Source organism: Ranitomeya imitator, chromosome 2 (genome assembly GCF_032444005.1).
Source record: "Ranitomeya imitator isolate aRanImi1 chromosome 2, aRanImi1.pri, whole genome shotgun sequence".
NCBI classification, from domain to species: domain Eukaryota; kingdom Metazoa; phylum Chordata; class Amphibia; order Anura; family Dendrobatidae; genus Ranitomeya; species Ranitomeya imitator.
In genome coordinates this window covers 810,735,904-810,755,308 of record NC_091283.1, presented here as the reverse complement: position 1 = coordinate 810,755,308, position 19,405 = coordinate 810,735,904, and the positions used below count along the sequence as shown (strand labels likewise).

Here is a 19,405-nt window from a genome sequence, read left to right as displayed (position 1 = left end):
GGAGCACAAAGTCGCTGACTCCATCACTTACCCCAGCAGGCCACAGGAATCCTTAGAAATATTGGTCTCGTAGTAAATCTTCCTTTCCTCTATCCAGGGTAATATTAGTAATATATTCCATGTGGTGCTTGGGGACGGGGACAACATGGGCCTGTGTGATTTCAAATGCCAGGGTTGAATTTCAGTCCCAGTCCGTACCTGGTGCCAGACCATACCTGAAACAGCAAGCAGAGGGGTTGGCAGTTGTAGTATGTACCACCAGATGGCTTATACCAGTGCCACAAATCAAGTTACCATATTCTGCCAAAAGCTGTAGCTACAGTACAGTACATGATAATAGGAGAAATGGAGCTAATTATTCCGTTATTGACCTCTGGTGTGCCACTACGGGGCAAATCTTGAAAGTGTAACGGTCGTTTCAGGAAAATTTGCAGCAGAATATCTGTATTTTCTTTCAGCTCCTCCCTTCTTCCCATCCCCTCTCCATAATATTTTACGAGCACCAGCTGTCATCTCCTCTCTTTCTATATCTTCTCTATTCTCTCCTCACGATTCATTACTAATGTAGAATTAATTCTACCTTCTCAGATATTATTTTAGGAATAGTATTAGTAGAAGTAGTGGTTTTTATTTCACATCATCTATTGCGGCTCTCTCTGTAAAATATGTACAAGAAATACATAAATACTATGCAAAAAAACCTGGAGAAAAATAGACTCTGATTTGTTGCGATGGATAACATTTTAAAGAGGTTATCCACCACTGTTTTGGCTGTATCCTTAAGATAAGTCATCAATGTCTGATCGGTTGAGGTCCGACACCCAGTATCCTCATTGATCAGCTGTTATCAATGTCTGCGGTGCCAGTCACTGGCCCGAAGTACTCACTTCTGGAGCTGGTCGTCTTCTGGTAGTGGCTGCTGCAAGGTACTACTCATCTGCCTCCCATTGATTTGAATAGAAGGTGGATGTGTAGTAAGTAGTAACCTGCCACGGCCTCTATCAGTAGATAAAGCAGCTTGTCAAGTGGATATTTTTGGCCAGCCACCGATAGCAGGTAATCGGCAGGGGTGCTGGGTGTGGGACCCCGACCGATCAGACATTGATGAACTATCCTAAGGACAGGTCATCAGTCAAAACATATTGGACAACCTCTTTAATTATTTCAGTACCCCATGGGAAGAAAAACAATCTATACTCACCTTCTGAATTAACTCATTTCCGACAATGTTCATGCTGCAATTTTGGGTGGGTCAGGTAACATTGCTGCAGTCAAACAGAGGTCATTGATTAACTCCAACTCATCCATTTGCCATCGCAGTGGATGTCCACTCTGATGAGATTGTAAGGGTTGCAGCTATTTAGAGGCCACTCAAGTGACATAATAATGTCACCTGACCGACTCAGAATAGCTGTGCCTAAAATCGCTGGATCAGCACCATTGTGGAAGGTGAGCATACATTGATTTTCTTTTCTATTGGGCCCAGAAGTGATTACCCTGATGTGGTCCAGTAGTGGACAAATCCTTTAACTTTTGCTTTTACCACGTTTGAATCATCTATTCATTATATTTTTCACATAAAGGTTATTTGCACCAAAGATTTATTGCAGCGATGCAACAATTAAATAAAAGACTAAGCACCACGGTATTTTCTAAAATTTCCTAATGCTTTGTGTCTCTAGCTGCCATGCAGTCCTTTGTACAGTATCTCCTTAGTTATAGACTACAAAAACATGTGTAGTCTGCCCCTACAATAATGTGTTAGTCCTTCCTGTTACCCGCCCCCGAGGAGGCAAATGAGGGAGACATGTCTGCAGGATTATCAGACCATATTATTATTATTATTCATTTTTATAGCGCCATTTATTCCATGGTGCTTTACATGTGAATGGGGCAAATATAGACAAGTACAATAAACATGAGTAAAACAAGGCACACACAAGTACAGGAGGAGAGAGGACCCTGCCCGCGAGGGCTCACAGTCTACAGGGGATGGGTGAGGATACACTAGGTGAGGGTAGAGCTGGTCATGTGGCGCTTCAGTAGATTGGGGATCACTGCAGGTTGTAGGCTTGTCGGAAGAGGTGGGTCTTCAGGTTCCTTTTGAAGGTGGGGTTAATTTGTAGTTTTAATAAATATTCTATAATAAATGCTATGCATGACATGTTACAACATTCATATTTTCTACTATTTGTATTTTACATGTAATAATATATTTTTTTCTTTTTTTTTTAGTTGCATGAGGTTGAAATAAGAGTAAGTATAACGCACATACTCCTAGAAGTATATATGTTATATTTCTGCATAATGAATTTGCACCAGTCTTTGGACTAGTGATAATGAGACCAGTTTTAGCCCTGTAAGAACTGATGTACCCCTGGCCGGATCACTAGAGCGCACATCCCGATCACCTTCATTGTCCCTGCCCTTCTCTGATGTTGTCACTAGTTTGAACTGTCAATCTTCAGCAGCGCACCGCCCCCTGCAGGCAGGAACCTCGGAGGCTGTCGAGTGGTGCACTGCAGAAGATTAACACATGAAAACAATCATCAGAAAATGACTTACAGTTTAGGAAGAGGGGCACTAAAAACACTAACAGCACCTCTATGGGCGTGATATCCGCTGATTCGGCTGCACTGCTCAGCACTAAGGGCATGCCATTCTGACTAGTGAAGCTAATTAGAATATGTAACAACACAAGATTAAAATGCTGATTTTACATTTATGGTAGCAACTGTCCCTTAACATTGGGGTTGCTATAAATCAGTGTTTACTGAAAAAATGCAGCACTGTAATTAGTTAATAAGGGTAGATACTGCGGTCAGGTTCCATATAAGAGGTTAATTACTGTAGGTTTAATTGTAACAGCAGACATTGCCCATGAACAAGCATGGTTGGCATTGTTTCTTGAAAGCAGCAGTCATTTTTCTTTAATCTTATACAAACGCTCCGGGCTCGGTTTATCATTGTATTTTCACTAGTTCTTTAGCATAAATACTTCTCAGCTAGTGACTTTTTGTTTTGCGTCGTTTTTCATGTTATCGTTTGTGGTTTAGTTAGTTTTCTGAACTTTTAAATTAATGTGAATTTTCCAGATATTTTAGACACATTTATAAAATTTGGCGCAACACTACTCTACTCCAGTCGTCCCTAGCTGACTTATTTTAACTAATTTTTGTGACATTTTGCCAAATGTGCAACTTTTCTCATTAAAAAGTTGGAAAGCCAGTTAAAGACAGTAAAAAAGGCAATTTGGGGCTTTGCATTTCATTAATTACGGTCAGTGTGATGAATTTGGTACAAAACAAATCAGCAAAAACCACAAGTAAAAAGTAAGAAACAAAAACCTCTGCTGATGATCAATTGGTCCTTTTAGAGAACCTTTCACCAAATTTTTCACGATGAACTGGACACACAATGTAATAGTTGCTGCTAGGGTTGAGCGAAACGGATCGGACAAATTAAAAAATCGCCGACTTTTGGCAAAGTCGGGTTTCGTGAAACCCGACCTGATCCTAGTGTGGGATCGGCCATGAGGCCGGCGATCTGCACGCAAAAGTCGCGTTTCGTATGACATTTTCAGCGCCATTTTGCAGCCAATGAAGGAGCACGCAGAGTGTGGGCAGCATGATGACATAGGTCTCAGTCCCCACCATCTTAGAGAAGGGCATGACAGTGATTGGCTTGCTTTCTGCGACGTCACAGGGGCTATAAAGGGGCGTGCACGCCGACCGCCATCTTACTTCTGCCGATCTTAGCATAGGGAGAGGTTGCTGCAGCTTCATCAGAAGAAGGGATATAGTTAGGGAGGGAAGATTAACCCCCAAACTGCTTTTGTGTGCAGCAGTCCTTTTTATTGCTGCCATACTTTTCCTAAGAGCATTGTAGGGAGATTGAAATTGTACTACAGTCCTTGTATTTTTCATATATCTTCCAGCCACTTTCTGCCACTTACATTGCGTTGTTATATACACTGGGCCTGAGTCTTGGTTCAGTCTCCCCCCAAAAAAGGTGAGATTCAAATTCTCACAAAGTGGATATACTGAAGCCCTGTTAATGTGTCGTATATCAGCCAGCCACTTTCTGCCACTTAGTTTGCGTTGTTCTATACACTGGGCCTGAGTTTTGGTTCAGTCTCCCCAAAAAAAGGGTGAGATTCAAATTCTCACAAAGTGGATATACTGAAGTCCTGTTAGATTGTCGTATATCAGCCAGCCACTTTCTGCCACTTAGTTTGCGTTGTTCTATATACTGGGCATGAGTTTTGGTTCAGTCTCCCCCCAAAAAAAATGGAGATTTAAATTCTCAACAAGTTTATATACACCTTCTACCTTGTTTTACAGTACCATAAAACGGTTGTTATTTCGGTTACATTTTCCAAAAAATGAGGAAGTCTGGTGGAAGAGGCCGTGGGCGTTGGTTGCCAGCTGGTACTGATGGTGGTGGTGCATCTGGTGGTAGTGGCAAGAGCACAATAGCACCTAAGGCTGGATTTGTTGAGCCAGCGTCATTGTCTGGCTACACAAGGCCTCAAAGGCTCCCTTTTCTGGGAGTAGGAAAACAGGTTTTAAAGCCGGAGCCCCATGAAAAAGTTTTGGCTTTCCTTGCTGACTCAGCCTCTAGGTCTTTCACCTCCTCTTCAGAAAGTTCCAAATATAAAAGCAGCGAGTCGTCAGTGGATGCTCCCGGTCAGGAACTAGACGTTTCCTTGTGTCCTTCACCCAAACCAAAAGTGAAGGATGTGTCAGGCGACACTACAGGTTACTTCATGGAGCTTTTTACAAATACCGTGCCTAGGTTGGAAAGGGAAATTGTTAACTGCCCATTACAAGATGAATCGGACATGGAGTGCACTGATGCACAGCCACAGCTAGATTGTTATGCTGTTCCATTGACTCAGATCACTACATTGCCCTCGCAGTGTACTGAGCCAGAATCTGACCATGATGAGACTATGGTGCCCCGTCCCGAACGTTATAGCACCTTACACGGTGACACAAAGGAAGGTGCACATGACATTGAAGAGGAGGTGATAGATGACCCAGTTGTTGACCCAGATTGGCAGCCATTGGGGGAAGAGGGTGCCGCTGCCAGTAGCTCAGAAACGGAGGAGGATGATCCGCAGCAGCCATCAACATCGCAACAGCTGTCATCTGGCAGACCCGTATCAGTCCAAAAACGTTTGTCAAAAACAAAAACAGTTGTAGGACAGCGTGGCCATCCGGTGAAAGTAGCACAGCGTGCAATGCCTGAAAAGGTATTCCATAGAAGGAACAGTGTAGTGTGGCAATTTTTTAACCAAGATCCGAATGATCAGTCAAAAGTTATCTGTAAGAAATGCTCCAAGACCTTTAGCAGAGGGAAGAATCTTCAAAATTTAAATACAACGTGCTTGCTTAGACATTTAACCAGCAGGCACTTGCAAGCCTGGACTAACTACCAAACGTCCCGTACCGTTGGTGCACCTGCTCAGAATGAAGGTAGTCAGCAACGCTACATTGCTTCCCTCACTGTAAGCCGACCAGTTAGGACACCACCAGCAGCAAATGTGGAGGTATCGTCGCAAGGCCAAAGCAGTCAGGGAATCACAAGGTTTTTGGTAAGAAACACTGTTTGTAGGCCAACATCAAGAATACCATCACCAACCGTCTCTCAATCCGCCATGTCCACCACCCCCACCGCTAGTTCCACCATATGCAGCTATTCCAGTCCAGCTCACCCTACAAGAGACTCTCGATAGGAAAAGAAAGTACTCATCCTCTCATCCACGTACACAGGGTTTGAACGGCCACATTGCTGGACTAATCTCGTTAGAGATGATGCCTTACTGGTTGGTTGAAAGCGAAGCTTTCAAAGACCTGATGGCCTACGCAGTACCACGCTATGATCTACCCAGTCAGCACTTCTTTGCGAGAAAAGCCATCCCAGCCCTCCACCAGCATGTCAAAAACTGCATTGTTCATGCACTGAGGCAATCAGTCAGTAGAAAGGTGCACCTCACACTAGTTGCATAGACCAGCAGGCATATCCATGGACGTTACGTGTCCATTACGGCACACTGGGTTAATGTGGTGGATGCAGGGTCCACAGGGGACAGCCATAGTGGGACAGTTCTGCCTAGCCCACGGTCTAGGAAATAGTTGGCTGTAGGCATTCGCCAACCCTCCTCCTCCTCCAGAAGCAAAAGCTCGTCCACAGAGTGCAGTCGCACGACCACTCCATCCGCAGCTGCCAATGTTGCACACAAGGTGTCCCATTATCGAACAGCTAGTGGTAAGCGTCAGCAGGCTGTGCTACAAATGAAGTGTTTGGGCAACAACAGACACACCGTGGAAGTACTGGCCGAGTACTTGCAGCAACAAACTCAGTCATGGCTGGGCAGTGTACATCTTGAGGCAGGCAAGGTAATCAGTGATAACGGAAGGAATTTTATGGCTGCCATAGCCCTTTCAGAACTGAAACACATACCTTGCCTGGCTCACACCTTGAACCTGGTGGTGCAGTGCTTCCCCAAAAATTATCTGGAGTTACCAGCCCTGCTCCTGAAGGTGCGAATACTTTGCTCGCACGTCCGCCGGTCGCCCGTACACTCCAGCCATATGCTGATCCATCAGCGATCGCTGAATCTTCCCCAGCACCGCCTGATAATCGACATTGCAACAAGGTGAAACTCCACACTGCACATGGTTCAGAGGCTGTGCGAACAAAGGCGTGCTTTTATTAATTTGTGGGAGGAGACACATACACGGGCAGGCAGTTTAATGGCAGACATGGAGTTGTCTGGTGTGCAGTGGTCAAAGCTCCAAGACCCGCAGGGGTCAGTATTGGGACCTGTTCTCTTCAACATATTCATTAATGATCTGGTAGAAGGTTTACACAGTAAAATATCGATATTTGCAGATGATACAAAACTATGTAAAGCAGTTAATACAAGAGAAGATAGTATTCTGCTACAGATGGATCTGGATAAGTTGGAAACTTGGGCTGAAAGGTGGCAGATGAGGTTTAACAATGATAAATGTAAGGTTATACACATGGGAAGAGGGAATCAATATCACCATTACACACTGAACGGGAAACCACTGGGTAAATCTGACAGGGAGAAGGACTTGGGGATCCTAGTTAATGATAAACTTACCTGGAGCAGCCAGTGCCAGGCAGCAGCTGCCAAGGCAAACAGGATCATGGGGTGCATTAAAAGAGGTCTGGATACACATGATGAGAGCATTATACTGCCTCTGTACAAATCCCTAGTTAGACCGCACATGGAGTACTGTGTCCAGTTTTGGGCACCGGTGCTCAGGAAGGATATAATGGAACTAGAGAGAGTACAAAGGAGGGCAACAAAATTAATAAAGGGGATGGGAGAACTACAATACCCAGATAGATTAGCGAAATTAGGATTATTTAGTCTAGAAAAAAGACGACTGAGGGGCGATCTAATAACCATGTATAAGTATATAAGGGGACAATACAAATATCTCGCTGAGGATCTGTTTATACCAAGGAAGGTGACGGGCACAAGGGGGCATTCTTTGCGTCTGGAGGAGAGAAGGTTTTTCCACCAACATAGAAGAGGATTCTTTACTGTTAGGGCAGTGAGAATCTGGAATTGCTTGCCTGAGGAGGTGGTGATGGCGAACTCAGTCGAGGGGTTCAAGAGAGGCCTGGATGTCCTCCTGGAGCAGAACAATATTGTATCATACAATTATTAGGTTCTGTAGAAGGACGTAGATCTGGGTATTTATTATGATGGAATTTAGGCTGAACTGGATGGACAAATGTCTTTTTTCGGCCTTACTAACTATGTTACTATGTTACTATGTTACCTCTGTCAAGTCCTTCAGTGTTTTGAGGAATGCACAGGGCTGGTAAGTGCAGACAACACCATCATAAGCATGAGCATCCCACTAATGCGTCTGCTGATGCAAAGTTTGACGCACATTAAGGAGCTGGCGTCTTCAGCAAAGGAGGAGGGATAGGGAAGCCTTGATGACAGTCAGCCATTGTCTACTGAGGGAACTCTCCTGGACGAGGTGGCGGATGAAGAGGAGGAGGAGGAGGATGGGGATGAATATTTATGGGAGGAGGATGCTTCTCAGGGGGCAATAGAAACTGTTGGCGTTGCAAGGTCAGGTACACAAGTGATTTGCAAGAAAGTGCTCCTCAACCCAGCACAAGCAGTGAATTGACACCTGGAACATTGGCCACATGGCTGAGTATGCCTTGCACATCCTAAAAAGGGACCCTCGCATTATCAAAATGATGACCGATGACGATTACTGGTTGGCCTGCCTCCTGGATCCACAATATAAAGGAAAATTACAAAATATCATGCCGCATGAGAACCTTAAGCAAATATTGGCTACCAAACAAGCAACTCTTGTAGACTGTTTGGTTCAGGCATTCCCTGCACACAGCGGCGGTGATGGTTCTCACACCAGCCGTAGGGGGCAACATGGCAGAGGTGTTAGAGGTGCACAAATCCGAAGTGGCGTTGGATAGAGAGGTTTTATGACCAGGTTGTGGAGTGATTTCGCAATGACCGCTGACACGACAGGTACTGCTGCATCGATTCAAAGTGACAGGAGACAGCATTTGTCCAGTATGGTTATGAACTAATTTTCCTCCCTTATCGATGTTCCTTCTCACAGGTCATTCCCCTTTGATTACTGGGCATCTAAAATAGACACCTGGCCTGAATTGGCTGAATATGCATTACAGGAGCTCGATTGCCCTGCTTCTAGTGTGCCTTCAGAAAGAGTCTTCAGTGCTGCTGGTTCAATACTGACCGAAAAAAGGACACGTCTGGCTACCCAGAATGTTGATGATCTAACCTTCATTAAAATGAACCAATCATGGATTTCAAATTATTTTGCCCCACCTTCCCCTGCTGACACGTAGCTTGCCTGAAAAAGGTCTTGCTTTTGGCCTCCTCTTACTGACTTCTCAAATTCCTCCATTTGCAGCTGCTGAATGTCCACCATAGGCCATTTTTATACCTCCCTAAATGGGCTGACTCCCCCCACAGGGCCGTGGTCACCACCTGGTGCAAGCACCCGTGCGAGTGCCGTTTGCCTGGACAGGTGGATGCGCCCACTCTTGGGCGACGGCACTGGCACAGGGTCCCTCACAGTACAATGAAGTGTTTCTGACGGTGGTGGTGCCCCACCAACGTCAGACACACCATCGTAATATGAGGGGCCCTGTGTCAGTACCGCCGCCCACGAGAGAGTGTTCCCCCCAGCTCAAACAGTGCTCTACCACTTGCAATACTTACCTCTCTTGTCCTCCACTGAACAAAGCAATGCCGCCTGTTTAGACCTGTTACCAATTTTGAACTGCATTTAGCCTACTTTATCATTAGGGCCTACTAACTGTGTCTGTGTCTGCCACTCATTACAGTTGTCCTCCAATGAACAAAGCAATGGTACATTGTCCCAGACCACTACATTCCCCTTGCACTCTACACAGCTAGAATCTGACCCTGCTGAAAATCAGGTCCCCCTTCCTGTTGTGAATTCCGCTCTTGGGCTCCCTCCGTGGTTGTAAGTGGCATTTTTGTGAGTTCTGCTCTTGGGCTCCCTCCGGTGGTTTTAAGTGGAATGGCTGCTCCTTGGATTTAGTAGTCTGCAGCTGCTTCCACTAATTGTCTTTCTGCTCGGCTTTTATTCCTGGCTCTTCCCTTCAGCCAGTGCCACTTGTCAATGTTTCCTGGCTGGATTCACATCTCTGCTTGGATTTCCCTGGTTTCCTGACCAGTTCAGCAAAGATAAGTCCTGGCTTGCTCATTTCAGTCCACATGTTGTGGACTTATTGTTCTGTGCATTCTATATTTTGTCCAGCTTGTCAATATGGATTATTTCTGTTAGCTGGAAGCTCTGGGAAGCAGATTTACCCTCCACACCTTTAGTCAGGTGTGGAGATTTTTGTAAACTCTGTGTGGATTGTTTTGTAGTTTTTATACTGACCGCACAGTATCCTTTCCTGTCCTATCTATCTAGCTAGACTGGCCTCCTATGCTAAAATCTGATTTCATTTCTGCGTATGTTATTTTCCCCTCCTTTCACCGTCAATATTTGTGGGGGGCTATCTTTCCTTTGGGGATTTTCTCTGAGGCAAGATAGGTTTCCTGTTTCCATCTTTAGGGGAAGTTAGATCTTAGGCTGTGCCGAGGGGTCTAGGGAGCGTCAGGTACCCCCCCCACGGCTATTTCTATTTGCGCTGCTAGGTTCAGGGTTTGCGGTCAGTACAGATACCACCTCCTTCAGAGCTTGTCCCATGTTGTTCCTAAACCACCAGATCATAACACCTTCCCTTATATTATACCACCTTACACGGGGACAAAGAGGAAGGTGCAGATGAAAGTGCAGGTTCCTTCACCAGGTGGGGGGGCATACTCGTTGGCACTGGCACAGGGCCCCTCATAGTTCGCAAAAGTGACTCTGGCAGTGGGAGGCACCACACGCCGTCAAACACACCGCCGTACTATGAGGGGCCCTGTGCCAGTGATGAGTGGGCCCCCCCTGCTTGCTCAGGATCACAACACTTGCAAAGTTGAAATACCTACTGTTAGGGCTAGCGGAACGCACCAAATAATAAGACAGATAGAGTATGGTGCGTTCGCAGCCCGGGGTCCTCCGTGCAGAGATGGAACCTGCTGCCAAGTAATGACGGACTATATGGCGGTAATCATAAGTATACACACGTGGGTTAAACTTCACCCAGCGTGAAGGAAGCGATCCTGTTGCGTCACAGGACCGCGATACCGCACATAGAGCGCGAGCAAGTAGTCAGCGAACTCAACCCCAACTAGGATTGAAGTCCGATTAGACCCTTGCTGGCACAACACCGCAACTGGGTGTGTAAGGAAACTATATAACGATATTAAGGCACAAGAGTGCATGCGGTCCCGCACTGACGAACGCCACTAACCACCCAGGCTTGGGTAAGGAAAGCACAGAGGAAGTGCACGGCGCCGTACTGGCGGTCACAGCAACTGGACGCTGTAATGTGTGATTCGTGCTGTAGGATAAGTCGGGCGCTAGATAGCAACCATACACCTTCCGCGAACAGACATTCAATAGGGTAGGGGTATCCAAGGACGACTTGCACTCACAACATACACACATTAACAATTGTACACTAGCGCATGGCCGTGCGGTCATGCGCAGTTTATATAGTTGCAGCACAGGAAGTGGCCACAGAAACTTTGCCCTTCCAAGACCTGCCAAGAGGACCAATGGAATGTGCTGCAGAGCCTGAGCACATGACCCTCGATCTCCAACGGGAGATCTTGCCCTGGGCATGCTCAGTGTGTGCAGACAAGGAATTAGTCCCAGAAAAGTCCGCTCGCTGCTGACCAACACTGGCTTTAATGGCAGAAGCTGAAGAAGAAAGCAGTAACTCTCTGTACAGAGTGAGACTGAGCAAGACGCTGGGACCGACGTCCCTGCTGAGCAGACTCCACTGCGGCTGGATAAGAATGGGAGACCGCAGCGGAGATGGCTCGAGATTCCCCCTGTGCAGAAGCGGGAACTCGAGACCCAACATTACCCCCCCTCCTAGGCCCCCCCCCTCCTTGGGCCTCGCCACGCTCGAAGGCAGCAATGAGCTGTGGGGCCCGAATGTTTTCAGCAGGCTCCCATGACCTGTCCTCTGGGCCATAACCCTTCCAATCCCCCAGATAGAACTTTTTGCCGCGTACCACCTTGCACCCCAAAATAGCGTTCACCTCGTAATCGTCCGTAGACGAACCCGATGTCCCGGCAGATGACTCGGAAAACCGGGACATGTATACGGGTTTCAAGAGGGACACATGAAAGGTGTCGGTGATACCCAAGCGTGGAGGAAGAGCCAAACGGTAGACCACAGGATTAACCTGTTCGAGAACCTTGAAGGGACCCAAGTAGCGAGGAGCAAACTTAGTGGACTCAACTCGCAGCCTGATGTTATGGGCGGAGAGCCACACCAAGTCGCCAGGAGCAAAGGTCGGAGCGGGGCGCCGATGAACATCGGCGGAGGACCTCATTCTCTCCTTGGAGGCCCGAATGGCATCCTGCGTGCGGTCCCAAATGTCCCGTGCCTCCACAGCCCAGTCTGCCACCCTGGGGTCAGCAGAAGACACAGGCATGGGCACAGGAACACGCGGATGCTGGCCATAATTTAGGAGGAATGGAGTCTGACCGGTGGAGTCGGCTACGGCATTGTTAAGTGCAAACTCTGCCCACAGTAGCAAGGATGCCCAGTCATCCTGCCTGGCAGAAACAAAATGTCGTAAATATGTGACCAAGGTCTGGTTGGCCCTCTCTACCAACCCATTCGTCTCGGGATGATATGCCGAAGAGAGATTCAACTCAATACTGAGTAGACGACAAAGCTCTCTCCAGAATCGAGACGCAAACTGGGGACCCCGGTCACTAACAATTTTGTCTGGCATACCGTGTAGGCGAAAGATATGCTTAACGAACAAGACAGCCAACGCCCGTGCAGAAGGTAGCCGTGGAAGAGGCACCAAGTGCACCATTTTGGAAAAATGGTCGGTGATCACCCAGATAATGGTGCAGTTACGAGACTTGGGTAAGCCCACCACAAAGTCCATTCCGACCATCTCCCAGGGCCTGTCCGCCACCGGCAGAGGATAAAGCAAACCAGCTGTCCGTTGCCGAGGAGTCTTGTTCTTGGCGCAAGAGACACACGCCCGAACATACTCTGCGACATCACGAGCCATATGCGGCCACTAGTATGTCCTCGCCAGTAACTCAGATGTCCTTTTGGTACCAAAATGTCCACCCACCCTGGACGAGTGTGCCCAAGAGAGAACCTCCGGTCGCAAACTGGATGGAACAAAGGTCTTGCCCGGGGGCACAGACTCTAGCAAAACCGGGGCCACAGTTCTCAAGCTCTCGGTGGGGACAATAAGCCGAGGCTCCTCCTCCTCTGCAGATGACACAACGGAGCGAGAGAGAGCATCGGCCCGAATGTTCTTCTCCCCAGAAAGAAAATGGAGGGTGAAATAAAACCGGGAGAAGAATAAGGACCATCTGGCCTGGCGAGAATTCAACCGCTGGGCTGTCTGCAGGTACACCAAATTTTTATGGTCTGTGAAGACTTGGAAGGGACAACGTGCTCCCTCCAAGAGATGTCTCCACTCCGAGAAAGCCAACTTCATGGCTAGCAACTCCCTGTCCCCGATGGAATAATTCCTCTCTGCTGGTGAGAAGGTCTTGGAGAAAAAGAAGCAGGGATGCTTCCGACCTTGAGCATCCTTTTGGAAGAGGACTGCTCCAGCACCAACAGAAGAGGCATCCACCTCCATGATAAATGGCTTATCAACCTCGGGGCGATGTAGGATGGGAGCGCTAGCGAAGTGTGACTTTATAGAGTTAAAGGCCTTGGAGACCTCCTCAGACCACAATTTGGGATTCGCCCCCTTCTTGGTGAGGGCAATCAAGGGAGCTACCAAAGTTGAGAAGTGCGGAATGAACTAGCGATAATAATTAATGAACTCCATAAAGCGCTGCACCGCTTTAAGAGAATGGGGTTCCTGCCAGTCCATCACAGCCTGTAGTTTGGCAGGATCCATAGCCATTCCCTGGGCAGAGATGATGTAGCCCAGGAAAGGTAAGGACTCCTGCTCAAACATACACTTCTCCAACTTGGCATAGAGGGAGTTTGCCCGTAGGAGGTCGAAGACTTTGCAAACATCTCTCCGGTGGGAGTCAATATCTGGAGAGTAGATGAGAATATCATCCAGATAGACTACGACCGAGGTGGAAAGCATATCCCGGAAGATATCATTCACAAAGTCTTGGAAAACGGCTGGGGCATTACAGAGCCCGAAGGGCATCACCAGATATTCATAGTGCCCATCCCTGGTGTTAAAAGCCGTCTTCCATTCGTCCCCCTCACGGATGCAAATCAGGTTGTAAGCACCCCGCAAATCTAGTTTAGTAAATACCCTTGCTCCCCGAAGCCTATCGAAGAGCTCAGATATCAAGGGCAAAGGATACTTATTTTTAACGGTGATGGCATTAAGACCCCTGTAGTCTATGCATGGACGCAATTCCCCATTCTTCTTCTGCACGAAGAAGAACCCTGCCCCAGCAGGTGACACTGACTTCCTAATGAATCCTCTTGCCAGATTTTCCTGGATGTACTGTGACATTGCCTCCGTCTCCGGGAGAGATAGCGGATAGACTCGACCCCGGGGAGGCTCAGCACCAGGCAAGAGATCAATAGGACAGTCATAGGGGCGATGGGGCGGAAGGATCTCCGCCGCCTTTTTGGAGAACACGTCTGCATAAGCCCAATACTGCTTGGGGAGAGAGGAGAGATCTGCGGGTACCTCAGTAGTAGCAACCTGAACGCACTCCCTCTGACACCTACCCCCACAAGATTCGCCCCATCCCAGGATTCTGCCAGAGGACCACTCGATATGAGGAGGGTGGTACCGTAGCCAAGGTATTCCCAACCGGACCTCATCAATTCCCTCAGGAATGATGAGCAGAGATATAATCTCCTGATGAGATGGCGACATGGACAGAGTAAAAGGGATGGTCTGGTGTGTTATCTGTGAGGGCAGTGTCGACCCATTCACCACTCGTACCGTTACTGGTTGAGCTAGCATAACCAGAGGAATTGCGTGACGTTGGGCGAAGGCAGAAGACATAAAATTGCCCTCCGCCCCAGAATCCACGCAGAGCTCTACCGAGTGGGAGAATGAGCCTAATAGTAATTGTCCCCTTAAAGGACAATTTAGAGGCAAACGTCGCCGTGTCTAGTGTACCTCCACCTACTACCACTAGACGCTGACGTTTCCTCGACCGCTGAGAACATCTGGTGGCTAGATGTCCTGACTGCTGGCAAACATGACAGACCTTGAGTGCACAAGCGGTCCGGGACTTAGATCCCGCTTGTGACACTTCCCTGGCCTCATGTGACTCAGGAACCAGGATCGGAGATTCCAGAGGTTTGGCGAAGGTAGAAGCCAGCCGAAACCTCTGCCTACACTGGGCTCGCTCTAACCTCCGCTCGTTAAAACGGAGGTCAATTCGAGTGGAGACAGTTATTAACTCCTCCAGTGTGGCAGGAACCTCCCTAGTGGCCAGAGCGTCCTTAACGTGGTCAGCCAGGCCCCTCCAAAATATGGGGATAAGAGCTTTATCCGACCAATCCAGCTCAGAAGCTAAAGTGCGGAATTGGCAAAATGACTGACCAAGGACTCACCCTGAGTTAATGCCAGCAGTTGGAGCGCAGTATCATGGGTGACTTGAGGTCCTAAAAAGACCTGTTTCAGAGTGCTCAGAAACAGCGGAGCACTCTGCACCACATGATCGCCACGCTCCCACAGCGGCGTAGCCCATTCCAACGCCCTGTCCGACAAGAGAAACACTATAAATCCCACCTTAGCCCGCTCTGTGGGAAAACGTGCAGCCAGGAGCTCGAGGTGAATAGAGCACTGACTCACAAATCCCCTACAAAATTTCAGAAAATTTTTCTGGCAGCGGGAGGCGAGAAAATGTCGGAGCAGGGGTGGCAATGGACAGGGTTGCTGCAGCCACGCTAGCAGCCTGTACAGCAACTGCGGTAACATCCACAGCTGAGGTTGCGCTCTCAAGAGCCGCCAACCTACCCTCCAGCTGCTGGATATACCGCATGGATTGCTGTTTGTCCGTCATTACTAGCCAGACCCTGGCGCTAGTGTAATGTTAGGGCTAGCGGAACGCACCAAATAATAAGACAGATAGAGTATGGTGCGTTCGCAGCCCGGGGTCCACCGTGCAGAGATGGAACCTGCTGCCAAGTAATGACGGACTATATGGCGGTACTCATAAGTATACACACGTGGGTTAAACTTCACCCAGCGTGAAGGAAGCGATCCTGTTGCATCACAGGACCGCGGTACCGCACATAGAGCGCGAGCAAGTAGTCAGCGAACTCAACCCCAACTAGGATTGAAGCTTTCTAGGTAAGTTCCCACGATCTATGAACAGCCAGCAGAGGGCGCCTCACCGCAAATGAAGCTAAATATAGATCATTGACCTATTTTTAGCTTCATTCCCCGGGGTTTTGCAGCAAGGAGCAGCCTGCATTAGCGGAACTCCTTGCTGCAAAATGTTTTAACCCCTTCAGAAGGATTTACATCGTTGGACTTTACAGATCTGCGGAGGGTAAGTATATTGTTGGTTTATTATGTTTTTTTACTTACAGAACGAGGGTCTTCAGTGACTGGATTGGGCGTAGAATAAAATACTCCAACAACCATTGTTTTTATTTCATTAAAATAATTTTAAATATTGTGTTTGTCTTTTATTTAACCCTTTCATTCAATTGGATTAATAATGGATAGGTGTCATAATTGACGCCTCTCCATTATTAATTAGGCTTAATGTCACCTTACAATAGCAAGGTGGCATTAACCCTTCATTACCCCATATCCCACCGCTACACGGGAATGGGAAGAGAGTGGCCAAGTGCCAGAATAGGCGCATCTTCCAGATGTGCCTTTTCTGGGGTGGCTGGGGGCAGATGTTTTTAGCCAGGGGGGGGCCAATAACCGTGGACCCTCTCCAGGCTATTAATATCTGCCCTCAGTCACTGGCTTTACTACTCTGGCGGAGAAAATTGTGCGGGAGCCCACGCCAATTTTTTACGCAATTTAACCCCTTAATTTAATAGCTAGAATGGCCAAATTTTGCATAGACACACTACTGACATTAGTAGTGTGGAATATGCAAAAAAAATGGGGAGAAGACATGGTTTACTGTATGTAAACCAGGTCTCATATCATGTTGGGTTTAGGAAGGAGAAAGCAGAAGGCGGCAATTAAATTACCGGCTTTCTGCTATATCGCGCTGGATGAAATATTAATATATATATATATATATATATGTGTCTCACTGACATATATATATATATATATATATATACCTATTCTATGTGTACACATTTATTCGACCTATTCTATTCTAAGCTGTCAGTGTGATTTTACTGTACACCGCACTGAATTGCCGGCTTTTCTCTCTAACAGCGCTGCGTATTCCTCGCAAGTCATACTGCTGGTCCGTGTGTGATCCGTATTTTTGGGGCTTCCATAGACTTTCATTGGCGATTCTCGGTCGCGAAACGCTGACAATCGCAGCATGCTGCGATTTCACTCGGATCCTGAATACGGCCGAGAAAATATCGGATGATGGGAGCTGCCCCATAGATTAACATTGGGACGAGTACTATGCGATTTTTTATCGCATTGCACTCGTCCGTATTTCGGTCTAGTGTGACCCCGGCCTTAGAGGAAAAGTATAAGAGAAACACGTCACCACTTCTGCATTTATCACCCAGGCCTGGTTTTGGCTTACAAATACTGAGGTAAAAAACTGACCAAATACTGAACGTGTGAACGTGCCCTAATAACTCCACAGCGGAGAGGCAAAATTAAAAAGTTCTGCAGCCACTATTACATCCTGTGTTCAGCTCTACATGGAAAATTTTGTCAAAGGACATCTGATCTCTTTCCATTCACTGGGAAAGGCTTAAAGGGGATGTCCAGGCTGGGGGCTCAAGTGTGCGGTCTAAGCCTAGACAAGCCCTTTCGTAAGCTCTGACTCCCAAGGCTGACAAAGTATTAGGGAAGGATCATCCTTCCAGTTGAAAAGGAGGGAAAATGGTCCCAGAATACTTAGATAATTAAGGAAAACTCAAAGCAAAATGCACACAAAATATCTGGGGTAATATGTGAAATATAATAGAGTAAAAGATACCCACGCCTCTGTGTGTGCTTACATGGATAGTTCAACAAGGACAATCGGAAAATACAATCAACAACAGAAAAATCACCCGAAATAAGTCCAGTGATAGAATAAAATCCAAAATTGTATTTAATAAATACCAAAATGATAAGAATTCAATATGTTTTTCAGTTTTCATTGCAATGTGCGACAGGATAGGATCAACTGGAAGGTTTGATCTGGTTCTTTTTTATAGAACCCTAAGCAGCTTGTAAGTAATAATAATAATAATTTACCTCTTTTCTATAGGACCCGAATGAACACCGTATAGCACAATGGCTGGATGTGACCACAAAGCAAGGATTTGCTGAATTCAGCTTTCACCTGGCCGATGAATTAACTTTTGGAAGTTATAAAATTAAGATACCTGATGGTTGTGATAAAGATTTTAAAGTTGAAAAATACGGTAAGGTGATGTGAAAATAAGTTAAAAAAAATGGATACAATAAAGATAACATATAATTATTGTGTATTCCAATTATCACAAAACTGACTAAAGGACAATTCTGTACTTTTATGTACTTTATGTTTGATACAGATGCACTTGGAGAGAAGAAATTGGGCTATTCTCCGTAAGACGATGTATTATGCACATATTCTCCATAATAAATACAGTACCTAGAGAAGAATGCAATGTCTTTCAGAACCCATAAAGTCCCAATTGTTCTTCCCAATACCAAAACTGTTCTGCCATACAGGGTCAATACACAGATCTCAAAATAAAGAGCTTTTCTTCCATGCCATGATATCCCACCCGCCTATCCCCATCCCCTTCTGAAAAAAATAAATAAATGAAAAAGATTAGCAAAAGTTTTTCAAAAATATCAATTGGGTTATGCAGGAATAAACTGTCAAATTGGATGTTTGTTCTAATTCCTGACCGGGCCCAATCACTTCAATGGGATGAAGGTGTAGCGATTTGTAATATCAGGTACAGCCACTAATAACAATATAGGGCTATGCCTTTAAGCAATTAAGGGGTTAAAACCATCCTTCTTCAATCAGCAGATTGGTGAGGGTTAGTGTTAGGGTGGGAGCCGAAATTCCACCATTCTGATATTATTCACCTATACTAAGGACATGGCCACAATTTGAAACTTCTGAATGAACCACTTAAAGAGGTTATTCAAAGTTGATGGACTTTCCTTACGGCACTACCAAAACCTGTCAGATGACAAATGGCCCCCAACGATGAAGTCAGGGGCGGCACAGGTGCCAACTACTGATAGAAACAGCCACCCACACACCTACCAAATTATGGAGGGGTTGGCTGCCTAGTTGAAAAACTGCACATAAATGAGGCTTGAGTAGAACGTCAGTCACACAGGTATGTGCGATGCAAAGTGTCCGGCTCACAGCCTATTGATGACACCCATAGTATTATCAGCACTATATACATGCACCCCAGTGCACCCAGCCAACAAAAAGGGGCCTTGCTGCATTCTGCAAAAATGATACAAATTTCAATAAAAGATGAAAAAAATAAGGAATACGATAAATACATTAAATGAGGTAATGGTTGATATTTTGGCCAAAATAGATAAGCTAGCAACTAGCATCAAGGGTCCTAATACTTGGCCAAAATATCAACCAATACCTCATTTAATGTATTTATC

At 46.5% G+C, this 19,405-nt stretch overlaps 1 protein-coding gene across 1 annotated transcript in view; it reads left to right on the top strand.

Annotated features, from left to right (window-relative positions):
* Positions 1 to 850: 850 nt before the first annotated feature.
* Positions 851 to 19,405, top strand: part of LOC138666840 (alpha-2-macroglobulin-like protein 1) — a 216,492-nt gene continuing 197,937 nt past the window's right edge. The window contains exons 1-2 of the mRNA XM_069755018.1: positions 851 to 901; positions 18,039 to 18,195. Coding sequence (XP_069611119.1) covers positions 851 to 901; positions 18,039 to 18,195 — 208 coding nt within the window. The remainder of the gene's footprint in view (positions 902 to 18,038; positions 18,196 to 19,405) is intronic.